This window comes from Tursiops truncatus, chromosome 14 (assembly GCF_011762595.2).
Source record: "Tursiops truncatus isolate mTurTru1 chromosome 14, mTurTru1.mat.Y, whole genome shotgun sequence".
NCBI lineage: Eukaryota > Metazoa > Chordata > Mammalia > Artiodactyla > Delphinidae > Tursiops > Tursiops truncatus.
This window is the reverse complement of record NC_047047.1, coordinates 6,879,737-6,903,751: the sequence shown is the minus strand read 5'-3', so window position 1 is coordinate 6,903,751 and position 24,015 is coordinate 6,879,737. Positions and strand designations below refer to the sequence as shown.

General features: G+C 43.7%; 1 protein-coding gene across 14 annotated transcripts in view; it reads right to left on the bottom strand.

The window, feature by feature from the left end:
- Positions 1 to 4,558: 4,558 nt before the first annotated feature.
- The window catches only part of AFF3 (ALF transcription elongation factor 3), a 568,741-nt gene continuing 549,284 nt past the window's right edge, over positions 4,559 to 24,015 (bottom strand). For 4 of the 14 annotated variants that reach the window (XM_073791033.1, XM_073791038.1, XM_073791042.1 and 1 more), the window contains 6 exons: positions 22,204 to 22,275; positions 20,088 to 20,181; positions 17,703 to 17,752; positions 17,342 to 17,565; positions 14,249 to 14,475; positions 4,564 to 8,949 (listed from right to left, as the gene is read on the bottom strand). In XM_073791033.1, the coding sequence (XP_073647134.1) occupies positions 14,354 to 14,475; positions 17,342 to 17,565; positions 17,703 to 17,752; positions 20,088 to 20,181; positions 22,204 to 22,275 (562 nt within the window). In that variant the 3' untranslated portion in view covers positions 4,564 to 8,949; positions 14,249 to 14,353. Of the gene's footprint in view, positions 8,950 to 9,440; positions 14,476 to 17,341; positions 17,566 to 17,702; positions 17,753 to 20,087; positions 20,182 to 22,203; positions 22,276 to 24,015 lie in introns of those variants that run through there. The other 10 variants (XM_073791043.1, XM_073791044.1, XM_073791046.1 and 7 more) reach the window with 7 other exon arrangements.

Below are 24,015 nucleotides of genomic sequence, written 5' to 3'. Positions count from 1 at the left end.
CTACCTCTCCACAGTCTCCTCCTGCTAATTAGGGGGAAACAGTGAGATGAGGTGTCATGGATGTGTCAGGGACTTCCTGTGAGATGCCTCACGGGGATTATGGGCATTTTACAAAGAAGAGCCTGGAGATGGACACCCAGGAGTTGGCAGTCACCTAGGGAGGTGGGGCAGTCTTCCGAATGCTCCGTGAATCACACTACCTGGCGTTGCCTGCCTCCACCTCCCCAAGGGGAAGGTCCCCTGTCCAGGCTCACGTGTCCACCTGTGCGTTCAGCACCCGGGACCCTTTCCGTGGTCTTGCCTTACTTACCTTGCTTACTTACCTGCTTTGAGATGACATCCGCTACCACTGAGATGTCTCCAAGTCCCACATTAGAAATGTCCTGGGCTAAGTGATGGCTCCATAGGGGTACAGTGGCTGAATGTGGAACTGCCCTCCAGGTCAGCAGGCTCTGTAAGAATCATTCTGGTGGAAAGGATGGAACCACTTTACTTGCCTCTACCCCTCACCCTCTTCCTTCCCATGGCTGTGGCCATGTGACCTCCACCTGCAGGCCACCCATCCCAGGCTCTAGACTCTGAGCTACCCTGAGTCAGGAGCCACATCTCAGTGTGTGGGCAACTCATGATCAAGTCCCCTTGGTGCTGGTCCAACTCTTCTATCTCAGCACTGATACCTGTTATTTTTCCTGGGCTATGTCCCTGATTTTCACCCAGGCTGGGGAGTGCTGTGTTGACCAGCAGTGGATTAAAACTGCCTGGCTTCTGAGTGTGGCTCTCTGAAGGCCAGAGTAGAAATGGTTTCAACATGGTCTGTGATGGAGAAGACATTTCTACCTCCAGGGAGCATTTTTAAGGTGAAATTAGGGGTGGGTTCCAAGAAGCCACCTTATACTAGCTTATGAGTGTGGCAGAAGCAACAAAAGCCAAAAAGAGCCAGTAGGGAGGAGAGACCTGCCAGGGGTCCCACTGGATATACTGACCAGAGGCATGGAGAAGCAGTAGCAGGACTGAACAGCAAAGGGGTTCTTCAAAGGGCAGAGCAGCAATGGAACCAGAAAGGCCAGGATAACTAGAGCTGGCTCGCCAGGGACGTGGCCGCCAGTGGGGCTGCAGCCTCAGTGAGATCCCAGCAACGTGGAGTCCAGAAGTCCAAGGCAATCTCAGAAGAACAAGTTAGACAGAAGAGGAAGGAATGCAGACCACCAACATACAGAACCACCAGTAGGGAAGCCTGAGCTGCATCAAGCCCAATCCCAGTATGGAAATGCTCCTGCCCCTGGGAAGCATTAGAACTTGATTTTACTAAAGAAGAGAGGATCAAGGTGGCCAAAGAGATATAATCTTCATCACCATCACCGTCACCACCATCACCATCATCATCATCAACATCAACATCATCACAGCCATCATCGTCATCATCACCATCGTCATCCACAAACTGCACTAAGAAACTAGAAGCGGTGCCTTCAAAGGTCCAGGAACTTTGAGGCATCTGTGAAGGATGGAAGGATCACCATGAAGAGAAAACCACAGTTCTGAGGTTGTGCAAAACTGAAAAGATAGAGGCCTGCTCTAGGATGCGATGAGCTCGGAGGTCGAGAACACTGGGAGGATCCTGGGAGGGTAATCACTTGGGTCACACAGAGGCGCTGCCACCTCTCTACCCTAAAGGTCGAGAAGCAGGCAGTAGGTTCCCCCTGGGAGGGCAGAGGTGTGAAAGGCAGCGACCTGGGCTCAGGAGCTGGAAAGTAATGCCACACCTGGGAAGTTAAAAAGAAACATGGCCGATCTCCACCCCAGGCCCTCAGCCTGCAGAGACCAAGGGAAAGGCACTCCTCCATGCCGGCAGTGGCTGAGGCCTCCCCAAGGAAGGTGACCAGGGGAGCTGAAGGGCTGCCAGCCCGCGTGAGTGCCCCCGGCTGGGCCCTGACTCTGCTCTCTGCCTCGGGGTTGCCTGAAGCAACCCCCAAGGTCTCATTAGACCCTGATCCAAACCACCCAGGTCTTCATTGGAGTCTAACAGGATGTTAAGATAGGACTCATTTTCTCCCTTTTTTGAGGAGTCCCCAAGACAATAGATGCCAACTACTCCCACATCCCAAAGTGAGGTGAGACCCACTATGCAGGGCTTCCAATGCAGACGTCAGAGACCCACGGTCAGACGCACTGCAGGCCCATAATAGAAGGCGGAGAGGCCATGGGAAGGCCTGGGAATTCAGGAAGGAGTCACCAGTGTGCTGTGAGTCCCACCCTGATTCCAGGCACCTCTCCATCACCTCAGGTTCAATGAGAGGGCCTCGTAGAAGGCTGAATCCACGTGCCTGCAGTCTGGGGAGTACCTGACTTCTCACACTCACAGGTGTGCGGGTCAAAGCTGCCCTCAGCAGCAGGGAAGGTGCCACGTGTGGAGGTGGCCTCTGTCTGTCACACTGGGGTCAAAGGGGATGACACGGATCCATCTGCACAAGAGGTCTGGTCTGGGCTTGTCTGAGCGCCTGACCACAGTCCTGCCCAAGACCTGTCCTAGAGGGACGAGGAGGCCTCAGCAGGAGAGGCTGGAGGTCTTGCCAGGTGCCCACACATGAGCAAAGGCCATTTATTAGTCTCCCAGGGCGGCCTTAACAACATACCACAGTCTGAGTGGCTTGAACAACGGAAATCCATTTTCTCACAGTTCTGGAGGCTGGAAGTCCAAGATCGAGGAGCCAGCAGGGTTGTGGCTGGTGGTAGATCTCCATAATGGGAGTGAGGGAGTGGAAAGAACAGAGGGGTTTCCTTCCAAAGACGCCTCAAGGATGTCCAAGACAGAGTCAGCACCAGGCAAGGAGACCAGCATAAGGTACATCACGGCCAGTGAAAGAAGAGCCTCCCTCCCCCTGCTTCAGGCTGGAGGAGCTGCAATTGCGAAGGACAGTGAAGAGGCCAAGCATAGCCCTTTGCTAACTGCCCACTTTCCACCAGAAGCTGGGCAGGGAAAAGCTTCAGCTTCAGATGGAGTCTGAATAACGCACAGGCCAGGCCCTTTAAGGTCGAAAATGAGATAAATTTTGGATGAGATGACCCCAGGACTTTTTCTTATTTGAGGGTGCCTGGCAAAGTTATGGGCTCAACCCTAGATTTCATGCAAGGGTCTCGGAAGAACTGACCCTCTAGAGGGGGCTGGAGCAGGCAACGGTGGGTGGGTGTTGCAGGTAGGAAGTATAAAGTCACTTTCTGAGTGTTCCCTCTGGGTTAATTCATTCTGTCTGTTCTATGTTCCCATATACTAGCAATGAAGTAAAATCTATATCCTTGACGGTCACAGGAGAATCTGTTCGACTCCAGGAAGATCAGCAAAAGTGGCCAGAAAGACTTGAAACATGGTGAGACGAAAGTCCCAAAGAGGTGCGGGGGTCAAGCATGCCTGTCAAGCGCTGGGAAATCTGGTGACCTCAGGCAGACTGACACAGGTGTTGTCTTTTGAGTGGGACAGAGTGGCCAAAGTGCCAGGTCCACACTGGGCACCAGAGCACCTGAACATACAGCACTGGGGCAGAAAGAGGCTGCTGGACTCTGGAAGCACAGAATATCTGGACCAACTTTATATTTCGATCGTACCCTCAGAAACACATATTACATATATCAAATGCTCCAGCTTGGTGGGGGACACCCAGATACTAGCCCAAGAACCCTGGGATGGGCGGTGTCTCTTGGAGGACAGGGACTGAGAATGTGCAGGGACTTGGCTGGTTCATGAACCCATTCTGCACTTTCCATACAGTTCTTTCAGCCATGCTACTAGGGCACACATTATTTGTTTTTAAGCTGGGCTAGATGTCACCTGCTTGAAACAAGTTCATTTATAGGAAATTTAATACATAATTGATGGTTAATTAAAAAACCACTTTTCGCCCAAAACAACTTGCAAAAGAAGAACAAAGTTGGAGGACTCACACTTTCTCATTTTAAAAATCACTACAAAGTTACAGTAATTAAGGCAGTGTGGTGCTTCCATAGGGCACAGTCAATTGTTTTTGGACAAGGGTGACAAGACAATTCAATGGGGGGGGGGTGTGAGAATAGTCTTTTTAACGAAGGGTGCTGAGACAACTGTATATCCACATGCAAAAGAATGAAGCTGGACCCCTTTCTCATGCTATACACAAAAATCATCTTAAAGTGGATCCTGCATCTAAATTTTAGAGCTCAAACTTTAAAACTATTTGAGGAAAATATAGGAGGAAATAAATCTTCATGACCTTGGGTTAGGCAAACACTTCTTATATAAGACACGATGAAGGTGCAAGAGACAAATTTCAAATAGATAAATTGGACCTCATCAAAATTAAAAACTTTTGTACCCAAAAGGACACTATCAAGAAAATGAAAAAATGAAAAAATGACCACAGAATGGATTTGCAAATCCTGTATCTGTTAAGGGACTCGTATCCAGTACACACACACACACAAAAAAAAACCCTTACAACTCAACAGGCAAAAGCCAAATAACCTTTTAAAAATGGGTAAATGATTCAATAGACGTTTCTCCAAGGAAGATTTTTAAATGGCCAATAAGCACCTGAATATCATTAGTCATTAGGGGAATGCAAATCAAAACCACAATCTAATACCACTCCCACTCAGTAGAATAGTTATCAATAAAAAAAGACAATAACAAGTGTCGATGAGGATGCAGAAATTGGAACTCACATATGTTGCTGGTGGGAATGTACAACAGTGCCGCTCCTGTAGAGAACAGTTTGAAAGTTCCTCAAAAAGTTAAACACAAAAAAAGAAAAGGGGAAAAGAAGTGCAGGCTTACATCAGTCTTAGCATGGACCGTTTTCAATGTTCGTCGGCCGTCTGTGTTCGAACCATGTCATATAACAGCTACCATTTATGCACTGCTTTATAATAAACAAAGCTCTGACATGCAAACAAACAATAAACAACAATCAAAAACTCTCTTAGCAAGATAATTCCAGGTTCTATCACAGGCTGCATTATTTCTCTTTCACTCCAAAGTGACACTTAACCTCTCCTGCCAAAAGCATTCTGAGACCGGTGCCCCTTCCCTTAAAATGCTGTCATCCATTCTCCTAGCTCAGAGGGAGTCTGACTTTTGTAGAGGAAAAGATAGTTTGTGACTAGTGGATTATATTTACAACCAAATCGTGTAACCCAAGAGAAAGAACATTTTACTCATAAGAAGTTCTAGCAAGAGACAGTAGGATGTTTTTGAGACAGAGTGATGTTGATTTCAAGGTTTATTAGGACATTAAAAAAGTAATTTCACTGATGCCTTAGCATTTACCTTCAAATATAAAAGTGCTTATTCTTATAAATCCTTAAGGCTCGTTCTGTTACAGTGCAGTAAGACACTTCCCCAGTCCAGAACTGTGCTGCACGTGTTTCATGTGACTTACAGACACAGCAAAATCTCCAAACAGTCAAATAAATGGTCGATGATTCCACCATCTTTGTACATGTCAATTTAAACTCAGACAAAATATAAGATCCCCCTAGACAAATCCTTGATATTAGTTGTACTTCTCCACTCCTTCCTAATATCTTGCCCAAATAATTCACTCTTGAATTAGTCACGATTTGAACGTGGACTTCTGTTTATTTGCAATATGATAAATACAGCTGTGTGGGAGTAATTTTTTTTTTTTCCTTAATACAAGAGGGAGACAGAGAAAGGGGAGTTAACATTTGCACTTCCTTAAGCAGATCCGAGCAACCAGCAAAGTAGAGAAACTTTAGGCTCCAGGCAGGCAGACGTCGTAGAAGTAGCCTGGGAGTTGAGGCCCCTCTTCGGGAAGAGCTCTGGGGGACTTAGAGTCCACTGGAATTTCCTTGGAAAAAGCGTTCACGAATTTTGAGAAGAAAAGCTGGAGGAAGTGTTCCTTACTAAAGCCACTGTTCTTTATTAATTCCTTGGGTTAAGATTTTTATCACATTCTTAAAGACACAGGTAAGAGCACACGATTTCATCAGGAGTAGGGTTTGTCATGGTGACGCGTAACAGACCATTACGACTACCTGGATTAAAACAGTGCCGATCCACACAGATCCCGGACTTTCTAACCATATCAAACGTTCTCACAAGAAGCCCCAAATGAATATCGCATAACAAAAATGAACTTAAACTCTTTTAATAGTGAACAACTAGACAAAAATGGAAATGGTATTGGACCTTAATAAATACAGCACTTTATAATCAATGCTACAATATGTACATTTTTTACAGCGTAAATGACTGTACAGAATTGTCCGACTTAAAATCCTCTTCAATTGTTGAAACAATGGTAAGACCAATTCCTGTAAGAGGAGAAGATGAAGGCCCTTTAGTTTGGTTCAGTGGCTGCTTCATCCGGATTGCTGGCAACGTCTCCAGGGGAATAAGCAGGATTCTAAGTTGCTGGCAGCTTTCCCAAGACCGAGATGCAGAATTTGAAATGGTGTTTGATGTGACACACTAGGCCATTGATATCAGAATATTGAATTAGAGTTGCCAGCTCCATGAATAAACATCCAAGATGACACAGCAAAAGGAAAATGGTGGAATTAAAATTCCTGCTCCAACCGAGGCAAACTACGTGGGAGTGAGTGACTTTGAACTTGATTCCACAGAGCCTCAGCAGTAAGCAGCTATTGTGCTGTAGTAGGCGTGTCTGTTCCTTCATATCCTGCCTGAGATCAGGGGAAATCTGAGTATCTAGCTGGAGTATCTCCACCTCCTCACGCTAATACACCTTCTGTTGCCACCCTAGAATTTTTAACGCAAATACCCGGAGTTTACCCCATAAGGTGTTGTGCTCCCCTGGAAAGGGTATTGGTATTGATTCGGGCTTAAATCAGGCTGGATCTTTCAGAACCTTCAGCTGTTGCTCTTTTGTCCTAAAGGAAAGGGGGTTTCCAGTGACTATGAAAAGAGGCCCTTTTGAATGAGTGTTTCATGATTATTTTGGTTAAGCTCAAAGCACTGATTTAGGGACACAAGGAACCCCCCGTGTCTAAATAATATAAATATTAAGTAAAAGCTAAAAAACTTCGATCCAACATTTAGGTCGTGACCTCCGTGGTGTGAAACACTCAGGTCAATGGTCAGAGTTCCAGTCTCTGTCCTGATGTTTGGGGCTAGAACAGTCACCCTCTAGCTCGGCATCACAAGATCACTCAGTTCTCAGGTTGATTTTCTTTCTCCCGGGACCCTAAGGTTTAGCCTGCAATGAAGCAGTCATGTTGAGGCAATTCTCTAACGCACTACAGAAAAAAAATCCATCCCTTCCTCAGGAGGAGTTTCCTCTTTCCCGAAGCTCATGACATACACAAGTCCCTTATGACAGATCTCCTTTCTCAGGGACAGACCTCCCAGAGCAGCTGTCCTCTGTCTCCCGGCCCCAAACAAACAAAAAATTACCATCAGAGGCACAGGATTCACATGAAGAGAAGTCAGCTTCCCGGCATTCAAAGGAAATCCAGGAGAGCACAGGTAATGGGACTGTGCTGTGGGCATCTGGCTTGACAAGGATGTCTGAAGCCCGGTGTTCTCGAGGCGGGCTATGTTCTCATGGAAGAGGCACCCATTGGAAGCTTGGACCCAAGGTTCCCTCTTCCGCTTTCCATCTGGATACCCACTGCTTCCATAAGACCAGGACGGGACGAAGAAGAGGACGGTGCGACTGTATCACTGATTGCAGGGTACCTGGCAGCCCTGGTGCTCCTGCCCAGGACAGGACACCCTGCCCCAGCTCCCTCACTGCTGGCGGGATGGACTCAAAGTGGTAATAACGAAGGCTGAGGGGTCCCATGGAGGGGCCTGTGGCGACCCCATTGTCATCCTCTTGGTCCCCTAGAAACGGGTCAGAGCTGGGACAAAGTGTCATCTCCCCCATCACCCACCTTTGCATCATGGTGCCTGCAGAGACAGTGGGTTTCCGGTGCCTCTGTTCTGACAGTGATGCTTAACTCCAGCTGTGGGTGACAACTGGGGATCTCAAAATGCTGCCCCAACAGGGTGGTCCTCACACTCTCTCGGGGGGGCGGGGGGGTGGTCAGTTGATGCTCTACGTTACATTTCAGATGGACGAAAAGCAAGCGTGGAGAGGGGCTTTATTTAAGAACCAGGGGCAGCAGGCAAAGGAGGAGAGCGTCCAGGCAGCCCGCTTATTTCCCAGACTTCTCATCCCCAACGTCGGCAAGTTCTAATATTGAATCTTTGTCTCCCGAAAGCCCCCACTGTCTCTAGTAACTGTTCTTCGAAATAGTCAAGATACAGAATCTGACTTACAGAACTTAGAAGGAAAAACCCCAAAGGAACAAAAAAATCAAGCCAGCTCTCAGAGAAGGACATTTCGGGTTGAGTTGGCAGCCCTGGGAACTTCAGGGGATCAAGAGTCAGTTTGCAAATTATTCAAAGGAAAAGTGTTAACATTGCCATTTCACCCCACAAATAGGCCCCAGAGAGAGCTGGTAATGCTAGGAAAGTGTCTGTCACTAAAGATGAGTGTGTTATGTGCTTAGGATTTTTGACACCTCAACTACGTGGCTATATTTCAGGCTTCGTGATCACTCACACTGTAGATGAAGGTAACAGAGGAGACTCAGAGAATGTTCTTTAAAACAGGGGTCCCCAACCCCCAGGTCTCAGACTGGTACTGGTCTGTGGCCCGTTAGGAACCGGGCCGCACAGCAGGAGGTGAGCGGCGGGCGAGCGAGGGAAGCTTCATCTGTATTTACAGCCGCTCCCCATGGCTCGCGTTACTCCCTGAATCGTCTCCCCCGCATCCCGCCACCATCCGTGGAAGCACTGTCTTCCATGAAACCGGTCCCTGGTGCCAAAAAGGTTGGGGACCGCTGCTTTAAAAATAATACATACGTTTGGCTACTGTGGGTGGATGCTGTACGGTTAAGTAACGCACATTCCTCAGGGGTAAGTATTTTCTTTGCTCATTTGGGCATCTAGAAATAAAGAGATGGTAAATACGGGGGAAAAAATCAGTTCTGTTTTACGAAAAAGCATTGGAAAACAATACGGAAACTAGAAAATGGTGATCATTTTTATAACCAAAGAGCACTGTTTGAAAATCCTGAACATGGGTACTATCTTATAGTTGGATATAAATATTTTCTGATGAGCTTTTCCTGTGTTAGAAATGCGTGGAAAAACAAGTCCTCGATTCAGTTTTTCAGGTCTCGTCACTACTTCCTGGTGCTTAAAGACAAGTGCTGATCCTTGTGTTGATGGGCAATTAGCAATTCATCCCTTAGATCAATGTGTTTAAAATTGGCTACACGAGGTGGATTTTCAAAGTAACACAGAGGGATTTAGTCCCTTGATTCCCATTACTTGAGTCAGAGCTGTGAGTCTAAATCCCCTTGTAGCCGACCCCAAATTCACCCCCTACTGCCTCAAGAGTGCCAATTAAATAAAATAAAAACCAAAACCATGGTCAGAGGTAATGCGTTTGAGAACAGAGTTTTATCATTTTCCTCATGCCAAGCAAACAAATGGACCCGTCTGATGACATATACAGAAGAATTCGGTTTGGACAAAGAGAACACAAATCTCAAGTCTGAACATTTCTTGTGCTGTCAGGAAGTTGTAATATTGAAAAACTGTGCTCTTCTGGGAATGGGAAGACAAGGAAATAAAACTCTGGCTCCAATTTGTTGGAAATGCAGTTTATGTTGTTGTTTTCTTTTTTTTTTTTTCACTTTCATAAAAAAAAAAAAAGCCTTTCAAGACTCCACTTGATCCAGGTTTCATCGAAAATGGGTTACTTCTTGAAAATAGGATTCTGATGGGAACAGACTTCAGCTGAGTAGTAGGCAAAACTGCATAAGGGAAAGACAGTTCTTGAAAGACTCTTGGCCCAAACCACCTCTGAAAGAGTATTAAGCTCAGTGGTCTCTCGAGCAAGCAAAGCCAAGGACCCCGGCCAGGTCATCTTTGGGATGAGGCGGTCTCCATGGTGACCAGAGCTAGGGTTCTGCTGTCGTATTTGAATCTAAGGATATAGGCTGGGTAAAGTGAAGTAACTGTTTTGTTTCTGTGGCTGATTCTGCTTCTTTGTTTAGTTTAGTTTGGGGAGAAGGGGAATGAAAAAGGAGGGAGAGAAGAGTAAAAAAATGAGGTTAACAAAAAACCCTCCCACATCGGGGGGGATACATTACGGAAAGCCACTGGTCTAATATGTCTATCTTTGTTAGTTCAAAATTCTCTCATTTCACTCAACCAAATATTGCCAGCATTATTCCACCATGTTGGTTAGAGTTGGAAAAACCAGGTAGACACAAGTCAGGGAGTTAACTTCTGTCATTATGGAATGATGAGTCAAACAGTGTCCCAGGGCTACTGGTTGGACAGGCATCAGTAAAGTCATCAAAATAAACACCTCAAGCTTCCTATGCAGTGTTTTCTGGGACAATGGGGGTGTGTTCTCACCCATGCGTGTGCGTTTGTATTCTCACACATGCATCTGTGTGTGTAAATATGCTGGGAAATGGGAAAGACAAATAGTAAACTATACTTACAATAAAGAAAAACATACTTTTTACCCCCATGAAAAATATCAGACTTATTAATGATAATCTGTGGAAGCGCCATTTAAAAATTTTATGAAACAACAAGGTCCATTCTAAAGAGATTATGAAATGGGGACCAGAACGCTTATTTGAATATATTTTTGATTCTGAAGTTTCCTTGTAAAAATATTCACAGAAATTGGTGGACATTTTTTTTTTTTTACGTACAACTCGATGCCTCTCATTTATAACATAAATCATTTAATGTAACATTTGCAACCTTAGAAAGGCAGACATAGTTAATCCAAGTCAGTTTATAAATTCCAATTTCACATGGATTAAAAACTGCAGATAAATTAAGTCACAATAATATCCTGTACATGCATTAAGGCTGGTGACTGCTAGAGTGTCTTGGGTATCTACAGACAGGAAATCACACACAGATTACTGGGTCTGAAGAGTGTCTATGTCATTTAAAAAAATCTTGCTTTTTTTTTTTTTTTTTGGTGATACAGATTTCAACAGTAACTCTGGAAAACTGTGAAAAATGTTATTTAAAAATATATATGTATATACTACTGCACAGTTTCAAAGATGTGGTTCATAAATAAGGTTGGCTGCACTGATCAATTTGGTAACAATTACTGCACTTCTGAGGTGATTGGAACACGTAGTGACTTATACTCAATATTAGGCACTAGTCATATCCTTCAGGCGTACTACAGTTTTATGTTAGCTGTATTGTACATATATATTTTTAAACGTATGCATTTATACAAACTGTGTATTATGTATGGGATGTCAGAAATGTACACATCACTGTTATATAATACACACATCATCGTTGCACATACGAGGGTACGTTTTAGTGCAGAAGGCTCATTGCATTGATTCCATGTGTTCAATCTAGTACACAATTTGTCAACTCTTCAGATTTTTTTTTCCAGTACATTCCTCTTTAGACAGTGGGTCCGAGTTTCCCTTTGTGATGTGAAAGTTTCCAGCAGTGTGTTTTAACTGAACCTCTCTTTCCAAGCACAATTCTGCACATGAGTCTGATCTGTGTCGAATGGTAACAAATCCCACATTTTGATCAGGAATATATTTGGGTTCCTCTCTTTCAAAGGTAACTCTAACAATTGTGATCCAGGTCCGTTCAGGTCATGGAGGGATAAGGCCAGTTGAACTTGTACTGAACTTCTGATGAAATAATGTCTTCAAATAGAAAAAAAATGATGATAGACATTCTACGTTCAAAGGGGAGACTCTCTAGAAGGATATACAGGAAAAGGATGATACAGGATATACAGGAAAAGGATATACAGGAAAAGGATGAGCAGTGTTGTCTCTGGGGAGTGGGACTGAATACTTCCTACTTTATACTTCTCTGTATTGTTCAAGTTTCTACCATGAGCATGTATTACTTTCATAACCAGAAAACACAAGAAAGGTATTTCTACTTTGAACAAAGCTAACTAAAAGAAACCAGCAACAATCAGAAGATGCTTCCTTATCAAAAGCATCAATGCCAAAGCAAGGAAAAACCACTGCCATCACTGCCCCCAACATGCTCTACCAATGAAACAAAAGACACTGAGAATGGCGTGCTGTGACGGCCCCCAAATGACCAGCTTCACGTTTTGCTGGAAACGTGGCCCACCGAGTGCTGACGTGCTGCTGCTCGCACAACTAGCCAGAGGTCACCTGTGTGTTTAAATGGGTTTCACAGGTGAGCACATCACGTGAACACCACCACGAGGCCTGAGACTGAAAGGTGGGGAAGACCAGAAAAGCACCCCAGGCATGCACCATGGACCTTGGGGGCCATCCCTTTTTGTGAGAGTCTGAACATTTCATCAGAATTCAGCAGGAGTGAGTACAACTACGCCTCAGTCTTCCTTCCAGAAAAAAAAAAAAAATTCAAAATGTCTTAAGTGAGACTCCAGTGGGATTGGGAACTCTAGCAACAATTAGTGAAAGGAATGTCAGAAGCACCTCAGTTGAATAAATGTAAAAAAGAAGTACTGTTAATATTTCCAGATGCTTGAAGGCCAACGCCAAATGCAAATTGCACAAAGCCTTCACTTGTTCATTTAAATGAATTTCAAATCACCAAAGCTACTCAATCCTTTGTAAGGTTTTAAATCAGTGCTTAGAGCTAGGGGATGACAGCAATCTTATTTCCCACCTACAGATCAGGCTGACAAAGACATTAACATTGCAACCAAACCACTAAGACCATCAGTATCTGTTATAAACGTTTTGTGTTCCCATCACCTTGAAACATGATTGTTCCACGTATCACATCACCTTTCTCAGGCCGTCTTGGGGCAATTTTGTCAAGTGAGAGGCCTCAAGGTCATTGTTTTTGTTTTTAAAGTATAGGAAGTATATCCTCTTTTCCAGGAGTTTTTCTTTTTTTTTTTTAACCAATATTTTTATACCCAAATATATTTAATAAGAAGAAGACCAAATCTAGGGTATGACGAGAGACAATAAAAGAAATAAGTTTCAGACAAAAACTGTAAACAAAGATGTCAAAAAAACTAAAATGTAAACTTAATTAAAAAAAAAAAAAAGAAAAGAATCAAGGGCGAGACGGAAACATACCAGACTGGTCGTTGCTACCCCAGACAGGACTGCGATCCTTGCAGGAATAACTTATTCTGTAGAGTAAGCAGCTTGCTAATCAAAGCCTGAAACACATCGCCCAGATCAAAATGCATTCAAGGCCCGCAGTGGCACTTCCTCCAAGAGTGAGAGGATTAGATAGAATCATGATAGCAAATAGTTTTTGGCCTGAGAAGCAACAGATACAGACCCGAGTGAACGGACGTCCTAGGTAATGTCCTCATCTGGCCAAGAAAACTGGTAAGAAAGCTATCATGGAAAGAAAACACTTGAAAAATATCGGCCGACAGACACCACGTGGCTCCACAGCCCCTGGGTCACAGTGGCAGGAAGAAGAAACACATGTGCCGGGCGGGCTCCTGGCGTGTGCAGGAGATTTCAGTTACTCACTGAGCCCCCCCAAAAGCAGTGGTTGCTGCTTTCATGTTGGTGAATTTTCAAAGACACTGAAGTTTTACCAAATCTCAGTGTCATGGTCATACTATTTTGCGGGGCAGGGCAGGGAAGGCCCGTGGGAGTCAATTCACTTGCTTTCTAACACGTTTAGTTGACAGTAAAGTTGGCTGGAGGGGGCAGGTACTAGACAAAAGGCAGGGTATTTGGTAACATGCAATCTAGTAAACGTCCACAAAAATAACTGACTTATTTTCATTATTCAATTACCCATGAATACACACAGTCAAAAAAATAATAACTGGGGGAGAGTATATTAATACTGAAAGTAATCAAAAGTATAAGAACTAAGATGATCTTAAGTGGCAGTCAAAAAGCTTTTGGTGTGCTGTATTGCACCTGGTTCACTAACCCATGAGACTTTCGTTGAATGTTCTAAGAAGTCATGGTTTAGCTTTGAACTAGAAAGTGTGTGTGTGTGTGTGTGTGTGTGTGTGTGTGTGTGTGTGTGTGTGTAAGCGTGTTTTCTCTAATCAGAAACGTCTGATCACTTTGTCTAGCCTGGGATTATGGAAACTAGACAAAGGATACGTGTTCTAAAGAGCTGTGTATCTCACACACTTACACAGGCAGCTTTTCTACACCCACACATACAAACACACATGCCCTGGGAGAAAAGACCATTGTTCGATGCTGAGAAAATATTCACCGCCGTTTGAGAAATGCTGTGGCTGGGAACTTCAGGAGCACAGTGTCCAGAAATGTTGAGCCGTCCGTGAAGACAAGAGTGCCCTCCAGCCCGAAGGCGGGGCCCCTATGTCAGGTGGGTGCTGTTCCGCAGCCAGTGCAGGCCCTGCTGGGAGTACTGGACCAGGTGCTCCATGCTGCTGTGCAGGGTGACTGGCCCCATGAGCAGGTCCAGGTCATTGAAGAATTCTAGGGGACAGAGAGGGTCGTTAGGGGGACACGCACTTGGTCCTCTTTGTAAATCAAGCCTTCTCTGTCCCATCACTTGACATGAGCTCAACCTAACAAAATAAAGCCCCCGAGAGCTCACCTCTATCCCAATAATCCCTCAACTGGCGACTTCTAATTCAAACGAGTGACATTTACAATATTGAATTTAATGGATGCTGTGTGTTTTACATGTCATTTTTTCACTGTTCTGTAAGTACACTGATTTTAATAGATTTAACTCTTCATGTTTAAAATATATACATGTATATAGACAGAGAGGAAAAATATGTATTTTACTGAAATAATTCTGAATAAACAAAGGAAACATGGCATGGCAAAACCAAACAAGCAAACCAAAGCCAAATGAAGGGCATTTGTTTAGCCAAAGAGCAAAGAAAATGTACTTCCTCAGGCTGCATTCTCCTTGTGCAGTAATGCGTCCCACCCTGAACTTGGCCTGCAGCTCTGTCATCCCTTACACTGTCCTCAGCTGTGCTATGTGCTGAGCCCCTGTCGGGGGAGGGTGGGAGTCCGATGGAGGAGGCTCCAGGCTCCTGGAGACAAATCAGAGACGGGTTTTTCTTTCTTTTTTTTTTTTTAAATTTTATATTTATTTATCTGGCGGCACCGTGCGGCATGCGGGATCTTAGTTCCCTGACCAGGGATTAAACCCGTGCCCCCTACAGTGGAAGCACGGAGTCTTAACTGCTGGACCGCCAGGGAAGTCCCTCTTTTTTTTTTGAAGCATCCAGCTTGTTTAAATTGTCTTTTATTTTTATTTTACTGAAGTATAGTTGATTTACAATGTTGTGTTAGTTTCAGGATTCAGTTATACATATTCAGTTATATATCTATTCTTTTTCAGATTCTTTCCCCTTATAGGTTATTACAAAATATTGAGTACAGTTAGTTCCCTGTGCTATACTGTAGGTCCTTGTTCACAGATGGGTTCTGAAACACCTCTACTGAGGTCACCTTCTAGTCCTTGGACATTCTCTGGGTTTGTCCTTTCCTTAAACATTTATTACTGCCAAGACACTACACTAGGTGTAGGAGGGCAGAGGCAGGGGGTACACTGAGATGAAGAATGTAGGCTCTGCCATCGCAGAGATCACGGTTTGGTGGCTCAGAGACATGAATCAATTCATGTGGCTGCCAGGCTGCCCTAACGGGACCACTGAACAGCACTCCTTGAAAGTAAGAAGCTGGGAGTATTCTTTCAAAGGTGCTCTTGTACGTGCTGAATGAGGTCCTGCTGGGGAGGCTCCGAGAAGGGCCGGGAGGACAGCGTGGCAGGAGGTCAGGAGGAGAACAGGGGAGGAGAGGCAGGTCTGGGGAAGCTGTGCGGACTTTGCACTCGATGTGCAGCTCTGCTGAGGGACGGCTGGCAGCAGCTGGCAGTGCCATCTGGAGCCTGGCCTGCTCAGGCTTCTCCCAAACTGACCGCGGACATTTGTACATTTGTCCCTTCTGTTTCATCCACTTGTGACACATCCACCCCACTCCATCTCAGCCACTCAACTACTGTTTGCTTTTCAAAATCCTGTTCCGTGCCAGCTCCTTTGGCGAGCCTGCTGGGCTCAGCCCCTGGCACTGACCTCCTTGGCACCCCACTGGATTTTCAGGGTGCATCACCGCCGCACTACTGTTATATCCTGTCTGGTTTCATTATCAATTTCACGTACTCAGGCCTATCTGTGCCACTGGTTCCTCATCTCATCATGGACATCCTGATCTTAGCCGCAGAGGCACATGTTACCATGGGAACAAAATTTGCATTTAATGGCTTGATAGTGAGCTCAGATTCACACTCTCACCCAGCACTGGAGAAAGAGTAGTAAATTGGTATAATCTTACGGGAGAAAGTTAATAATATACCAATACATATCTTAAAAGAATCTATACCTGTTGACCTCCACATTCTACTTCTACAATGCCCTCCTATGACAGCAATTAGAAATATGAACAACGATTGACATGAGGATACTTATCGTAACATTATTTGTAACAGTGGGAAAAAATTGGAAGTAACACAAATGTCCAACAACAGGGGAATGGTTTGAGAAATCATGATACTTATGATTGCATACCTCTGTTTTGAAAGTATTATAGAGTCATCATAAAAGGTGTTCCTGAATGAGTTAGTGACATGAGAAAATGCCTGACATAATGTAAAATGAAGAAAAGACAGGATGTAAAACTGTATATATACTATGATCTTATTTTGGTAAAAATCGTGCATATTTGGAGAAAACGAGAAGCAATTTCAAAAGGTTTTTTTTTTTCAATAGAATGTTAATAGTAGTTATTCCTTAGTGACAAGATTACGGATGATCAAAAAATTTTTTTCTCTATAGTTTTTCTGTACTTTACAATTTAGCCACGGTAAACATGCATTCTTTTTGTAATCAGTAAAAACAAACATTATTTAAAAAGAAATACAGCTTACCCATCCAACACGTTTTTTTTCAGTTGTAAGCAGCTATCACTTCAATAGCTAGCAACATTCATACTCATCAGTTAATTAATTCATCCAGTATTTCAGATCCCCAACTGTGTTCTAGGCACTATGCAGGTCTTAGGAATACAGAGTTGAATAAAATGTAATCCCTACCTTTAAGGAGCTCACTGTCCGAAGGAAAAAAACATGTGTGTGTGTTTATCTATATAATTTGTGTCTGTATCATTGGTACCTATATCATCTCTATCTCCATCTCTATCTCTGATCTTTCCCACAGTATAGACAGCTTCTACTATTTCTTCTTTGCCCGCTGATGCCCAAGGATCGGGGTGTCCCCCTGAGCTGTGGCTGAACTATGCACACACTCCCCAGAGGCACACACACCTCTGTTCTCCTTGGCCAGGTTGTCCGCCATCTCCCAGTAGTCATAGCTGTGGAGAATGCTGTTGGTGATGCTGACGTGGTTGGCTGCCATCTGGTGGATACGCTGTGGGATGCTGACGATGGTTGATGGGGACAGGGCGTTCCCATTGGAGAGGCTCCCCTGAGATCCCACGGAGCTGGTGGGAGAGGGGTTGGGAGACATGGGGGATGGGGTGCCAGTGCTCCTGGAAGGGGAGAGCATAGGAAAACAGGTGGAGAGGTTGGTAGGGCAGCCCCTCAGGGCACTGTAAACAGAGGAGCACCTTACCCAGTGTCATGCAACACCTCATTTATCACCTTCACTTTGGAAAAATGAACTTACTTTCCACTGGCCCCCCATGGAGATGGGGCTTGGGCAGCTTTAGATGAATTCTGCAGGAAAATAAAGACATTGACAGTGAGTACCATCTGCTTGAGTTTAAACAGCCCACAACAACGTGTTCTCAGGTGACCGCTGAGACAAGTAATGGCTGACGCTGTAGATAAAATGCAGATTCACAGAAATTGGATCTGGGGAGTTTTTAATTACCAGGCTATTGGCTTCCTCTCTGCAAGATAGTGGGAGGCAGCTGCCCCCTCCCACTGACACAATGAGAATGTCTTATTTTTAAACGTAGGGCATATTTGCAGAAATTGTTGACATATATTTAATGCCTGAAAATATATGAGACATCAACTGTTACCATTTTTTTTTTTTTTTTTTGCGGTACGCAGGCCTCTCACTGTTGTGGCCTCTCCCGTTGCGGAGCACAGGCTCCGGACACGCAGGCTCAGCGGCCATGGCTCACGGGCCCAGCCGCTCTGCGGCAAGTGGGATCTTCCCGGACCGGGGCACGAACCCGTGTCCCCTGCATCGGCAGGCGGACTCTCAACCACTGCGCCACCAGGGAAGCCCAACTGTTACCATTTTAACTTATGAAGATTAAAAGTATTTCTCTTAAAGGAAGTTGCTCTTGAATGTTTCTAAAAGAACAGATTAAAATGTATTTCCTTAACAACAGTGAATTCAAAAATTCTGATATATTTAAAATTCTGATATAGGATATGTTGCATGAGCCAGTTGTTTGCATCAGGCATTTAAAAGACATTTTCGCCTTTGGCAAGGAAAGCTTCTCAGTGTACAGATAGATTCCCTCCCTGAGAGCCCAATAATGCTTTCTTGGACGTAAGTCTATGAGACTGTTAAGGAGAAAATGGACTTTATAATATTGAATTTTCCCTTCCAGAGACAAGAAAATAGCCTCAGCCTGGTTCCCCAGAGACAGAGTGTTTCTTTTGGTTAAAAAGAACTTTAGGAAGTGGTGACTGATTTTTAGTTTTTAGTGGAGGTGTCATCAAAATGGTAAGAAATGGCCTTACATGTGGGAATTTGGCAAAATCACCTTCAGGCCTCTTCCCCTACCACTAAAGTCCTGTGACTATAAGAAAAACATGGGTGGGGACAAAGGCCTTTTGTTCGGAGCCAGCTGTCCTGATAAAACTCATTTTTTATGGACCAGTTATCACTGTTTCCTAAAGGTTTCCTAATCTCTGAACTTTAAGTAGTATTTAAATAGCCTTTGATTTAGGGTCTCTACCAATACCTTCTGGGGGAAGCTCTGATATTTAATTTGTATCCTCTATTCGTTCTGTACAGTTTCATGGACTGCCTACAGACATTAAGAACATCTTGGATCCCTTAATAGTTCTGCTGTAACCTCTGTGGCTTACAGAGTTCAGATTCCTTCTCTATTCAAGCGTTTTGCTTGACTGTAATAACTCTCTTTAGTATTAGCGCTTAGATTCTAAATTTTTCAAAACTACTTATCTTGACCTTAGGCACCCAAAGTAAAGGGAAAGGCTTAGTGTCAGTACTTGTCATTATGACTGATGACCGTCAACGGACCAAGACAGTGGCTTAGCTCCTGGTCACTGCATGCATGACCAGGAAGGAGACAGTATGCTGGGTGGACATCGCCCACGGAATGCCCAGCACAGCCGGCTCATCAGAGATCATCTCCAAGAAGTGGAGGTTGGGGATTAAAGATCGAAAATGATGGTTGTGTATCTGACAAACAGCCGGTGGAGGTAGAAATGGCGTAATTTCTTGTTTCTACGGTCAAATGGGCAGTGAAGAGGCCCAGAAATCTCAGATGAATTATTCACAACAGTACATCAGAGGTTTTCTGGTCTTTTTTTCCCCCTTTTTTCATTCTCCCAGTGAAAATGACTTCATTCCCTGAGATAGGTAAAAGTTAGCACCGTTTGCAATTCTACCCTTATATGTGCACATTGCTACTGTTCTAGTGCCTCTGGGTTCTAACAAGTCATTTCTTACCATTTAAAATAACACCTTTATGAAAAATTATATTAGCTACTGGAGATAGCTAAGAGGAAGTTCTAAGGAATTACTTCTCAGAGGAAGAAGCTCTAAGTGAACATGAGCAATTTATGTTAGCTATAAAGACGGATTTGCTAGGACACTGGGATAGGTAACGGGATCTTCTTTCTTTAGAGGCTATAAAAATACTTGGACACAGGCAAAGGGATAAATTAGATGGGCTCTCAAGGCCATCCTCTGAGCCCTGAACACCACGAGTATGTCATAAATGGGGTTCGTGTGGATATCAGCTCCTGTATTATCCCCAAAGCAATGGATTCTACCTTGAAAATGTCCTTGACAGGGAGACAACTGGGTACAACATGTTGCCTGTTAGCCAGACAGTACCTTGAAATAGTCGATAAGTGCTTTTGAATACTTTACAGCGTGGTCCCTTTTGAGTCGAAACATCCGCCAGTACAGGAGAGCCAGGCATCGGTAACTGCAGCAGAAAAAGAGGAATAGCCCCCGAAAGCGTGAGTGGGCCCTGTGCTAACAAGACTTAAAAACAATCTTGCTGTTCCAGGTGCACTCCAGGTCCATAGCACAGTAGGCATATGACCTTCCTATCTGTTCAATGTAACTCAAAATGTCAAGGAGTTACTCCACAAGTATATCACTTCATATAAAGAAATATGAATAAAAGAAGAATATACATAATTAAAGAATATAAATATGAAGACAGAAAGCAGCTTTACTGCTTCTTTGTGGGGACTGAGGGGCTTGTCATTTCCTTCTTCCACCACTAGGAGACAGTCTCTCTCCATGAGAGGAGGGAGGAGGCTCTAGCGCACAGCTCTCACTGCTTGCTGGGTGAATTTCAGGGCACAACTACCTTATTCTGATTTGCCTTGACACCCTGGACTTCGGGCAGCGGCTTTGCTAAAAGAATAGCCAGCCCTTCCACCTGTTTTTATTCCCTTCACTACCACTGTACTGGACTATAATTAGTTCAAATAAAGTAACGGACATGAATGTATTTTATGAAAACCATACTGGGAGTAGTCACTATTTTATGTTACAGTTTATATATTTGTTATTTACATACTAGTATTCTATTTTATATAATATTAACGAATCATTGTTAATTTATTAATCCTAATAAGGAACTTAAAGTTTGAAAAGAGCACAGAGAGCATTTCCTGCACCATACCCACTTTTTTTTTTAACATCTTTATTGGAGTATAATTGCTTTACAATGTTCTGTTAGTTTCTGCTGTATAACACAGTGAATCAGCTATACTTATACATATATCCCCATATCTCCTCCCTCTCATGTCTCCCTCCCACCCTCCCTATCCCACCCCTCTAGGTGGTCACAAAGCGCCGAGCTGATCTCCCTGTGCTATGCGGCTGCTTCCCACTAGCTAGCTATTTTACATTTGGTAGCGTATATATGTCCATGCCTCTCTCTCACTTCGTCCCAGCTTCCCCTTCCCCCTCCCCGTGTCCTCACCATATCCACTTTTCCTTGGTGCTTTCCACTCCTAATTATTTGCTAACTCAGATCTGGTGTTGACATACTAGAATACCAACATACCAAATACAACTTAATAGTCTCTTAAAATTTTTTTTTCAATTTTAATTTTTCAATTTATTTTAATACAAGTTTTAAAGGTTACTTTCCATTTACAGCTATTACAAAATATTGGCTGTATTCCCTGTGTTGTACAATACACCCTTGACCAAGAGTCTCTTCTTAGCACACCAAACTCTAGAGGACGTGATATTGCAAAACTAATGTTTTCTCTTTTGCGTATGTTGCTGTTGTTGCTGTTATATTATTTTGAGATTCAATTCTCCAACTTGCAGATCCGGTTCTAAAGTGGAGTATGAACCATCAGAGAAAAAGACACTTTGGCCCCCCGTCACAGGAGGAACCAACAGAGAGGTGTCCTGTGATTTGAGGCAGTACTAAGGAGATGTCGAGGGGAAAATTATTATTATTATCATTATAATCGTCATCATTATAGAAAAAAACCTATTACGTGTTGATTAACATTTAAATATTGCTTTTATTATCAAAGTGGGATGAACTGCTCCTCAGTTTAATGTGTTGAGAACTTGAATACATCATCTTGATTCAGTTCTACTAATCCCACATGTAAAGAGACAGATGAATTATCTTGATTGCCTCTAAAATGTTAAACACAAGAGATTCCATTTGGCGCAATTCACATTCAAGTGATTTAAACACAGACTTACCTGATTTTAAGACACACACACACACACACACACACAGAAAAATGGGTCCTTGTGTCATGGACCTGTTGGTTTTCAATCACTGTGAATTCACCTCATGCCTAGGACAGCAGGGTGCAGGCTCTCCCTGGCCACCATGAGCACTGCCTTTGGTTTGGTGTGTCAGAAGCGCTAGGAAGCCATCGTGCATTTCAGCACCTGGTTTGCCACTGAAGAGGTACGAGGCTGGGGAGGCTATTTTCATCTGATGTGATGCACTTACCATAATGCAGCCAGCTGTTTATCCTCTGGTGTGGCATTGGGGCCTGAGTGGGTTTTTAGTCTCATAGCATATCTTAAAAGAAAAAAGGAAAGAAAAACAAAACATTAAAGCTTTCTTATTAACAACAGAACATCTTCTAGGATGGAAGTTCTCTCTGCCCAATACTTAGTTTTTCATAGTGCTTGCTGACAGTTCTTTCTTAGAAGCCAGCTGAGGCTGCCTCATTTTCTCTAAGCATGACATGATTGTGATGTGACTAGAACAAAATGGCTTTTATGACCATCTAGCAACTTTCTGCCCTTTAACAATACAAGTGCAAACGCGACAGATGGTCAAGAGTGGTATCGGTTCAAGCATTATCCACGTATGTGGTGACACACCCATTTTTACCAATTCTGATTTATGGCTGAGTGGCTGACAGGAGGGAGCGAAGGTCAATCCTTCCAGGCCAATCTCCAGAAAAATTTTTATTCCTTGTCCTCAGATGAATGTTTGGATTTATTTCTTTTTTATTGTTATGGAACTCTTACTTTGACAGTAGTGTAACTGTCCTGGATGCATAACTAGTAGATTTTATGAACTTTATTCAATCTCACTTATTTCTCTGAACCAGAGGTCTATGGCTGTTCCTTTCTCCAATAATATACCAAGTTACTTGCAGACTCTTGGAGAGAGCTGAGGCGGTATATGGAATGGTCAGGGAGACCTGGGTTCAAGTCCTTACAGTCGTGAGAACTTAGACAAATTAACAGCTTTAAGCCTCCATTTCCTTATTCATAAAGTAAGATGAGTACTGCGGATCCCATAGCATTGCTGTGAGGATTAAGTGAGAGAGTGTTTGTAAAGTTCTTGGCATAGTGGGCTGGCTTATTGCAAATTGCTCAAGAAGTGATACTGTTATTACACTATCTCCACAGCATGCAGACTTGTAGTGGTTTTTTCTTTTTTTAATTTATTTATTTTGGGCTGTGTTGGGTCTTCGTTGCAGTGCGTGGGCTTCTCATCGCGGTGGCTTCTCTTGCTGCGGAGCACGGGCTCTAGGCGTGCGGGCTTCAGTAGTTGTGGCACGTGGGCTCAGTAGTTATGGCTCGCAGGTCTAGAGCGCAGGCTCAGTAGTTGTGGCACACGGGCTTAGCTGCTCTGCTGCATGTGGGATCTTCCCAGACCAGGGCTTGAAGCTGTGTCTCCTGCATTGGCAGGTGGATTCTTAATTACCACGCCACCAGGGAAGTCCCTTGCAGTGTTTCTGAGTGTATCTCTTTGCTTAGTTTTCATAGTGGTTTCTCCGGGTATTACAAGATACATATGTGACTCATCACAATTTATTGGTATCAATATTTTCCACTTTGCTTGAAGAGTTGAAACCTTACTTCCATCTCACTGCTTTTAAATAACACTGTCTTGAGCATCACATGGTGGTATAATTTTTGTTTCAATCATCAACTATGATTTATAAAACTCATGAGGAGGATAGTTTATTGCATGTACCCATAGTTCTGCTCTTATGTTGTTTTTCCTTCCCTCCTGTTGGTCCAAGATTCCTTCTTTTGTCACTTCCTTTCTGTTTGAGAAACTTCCTTTAGCCAACCTTTAAAGGTAGGTCTGTTAGAAACAAAGTCTTTTTCCTTAGTCTGAGAATGTTTTTATTTCCTCTTTATTCCTGAAGAATGAATTCTCACTGAATCTAGAGTTCACAGTTTGACAGTTTTTTTCTTTCAGCATTTAAAAAATATTGTGCCACTCCCTTCCGGCTTTCATGGTTTCAGATAAGAAGTCAGCTGTTATCTGAATTGGTGTCCCCCTATGGGTAAT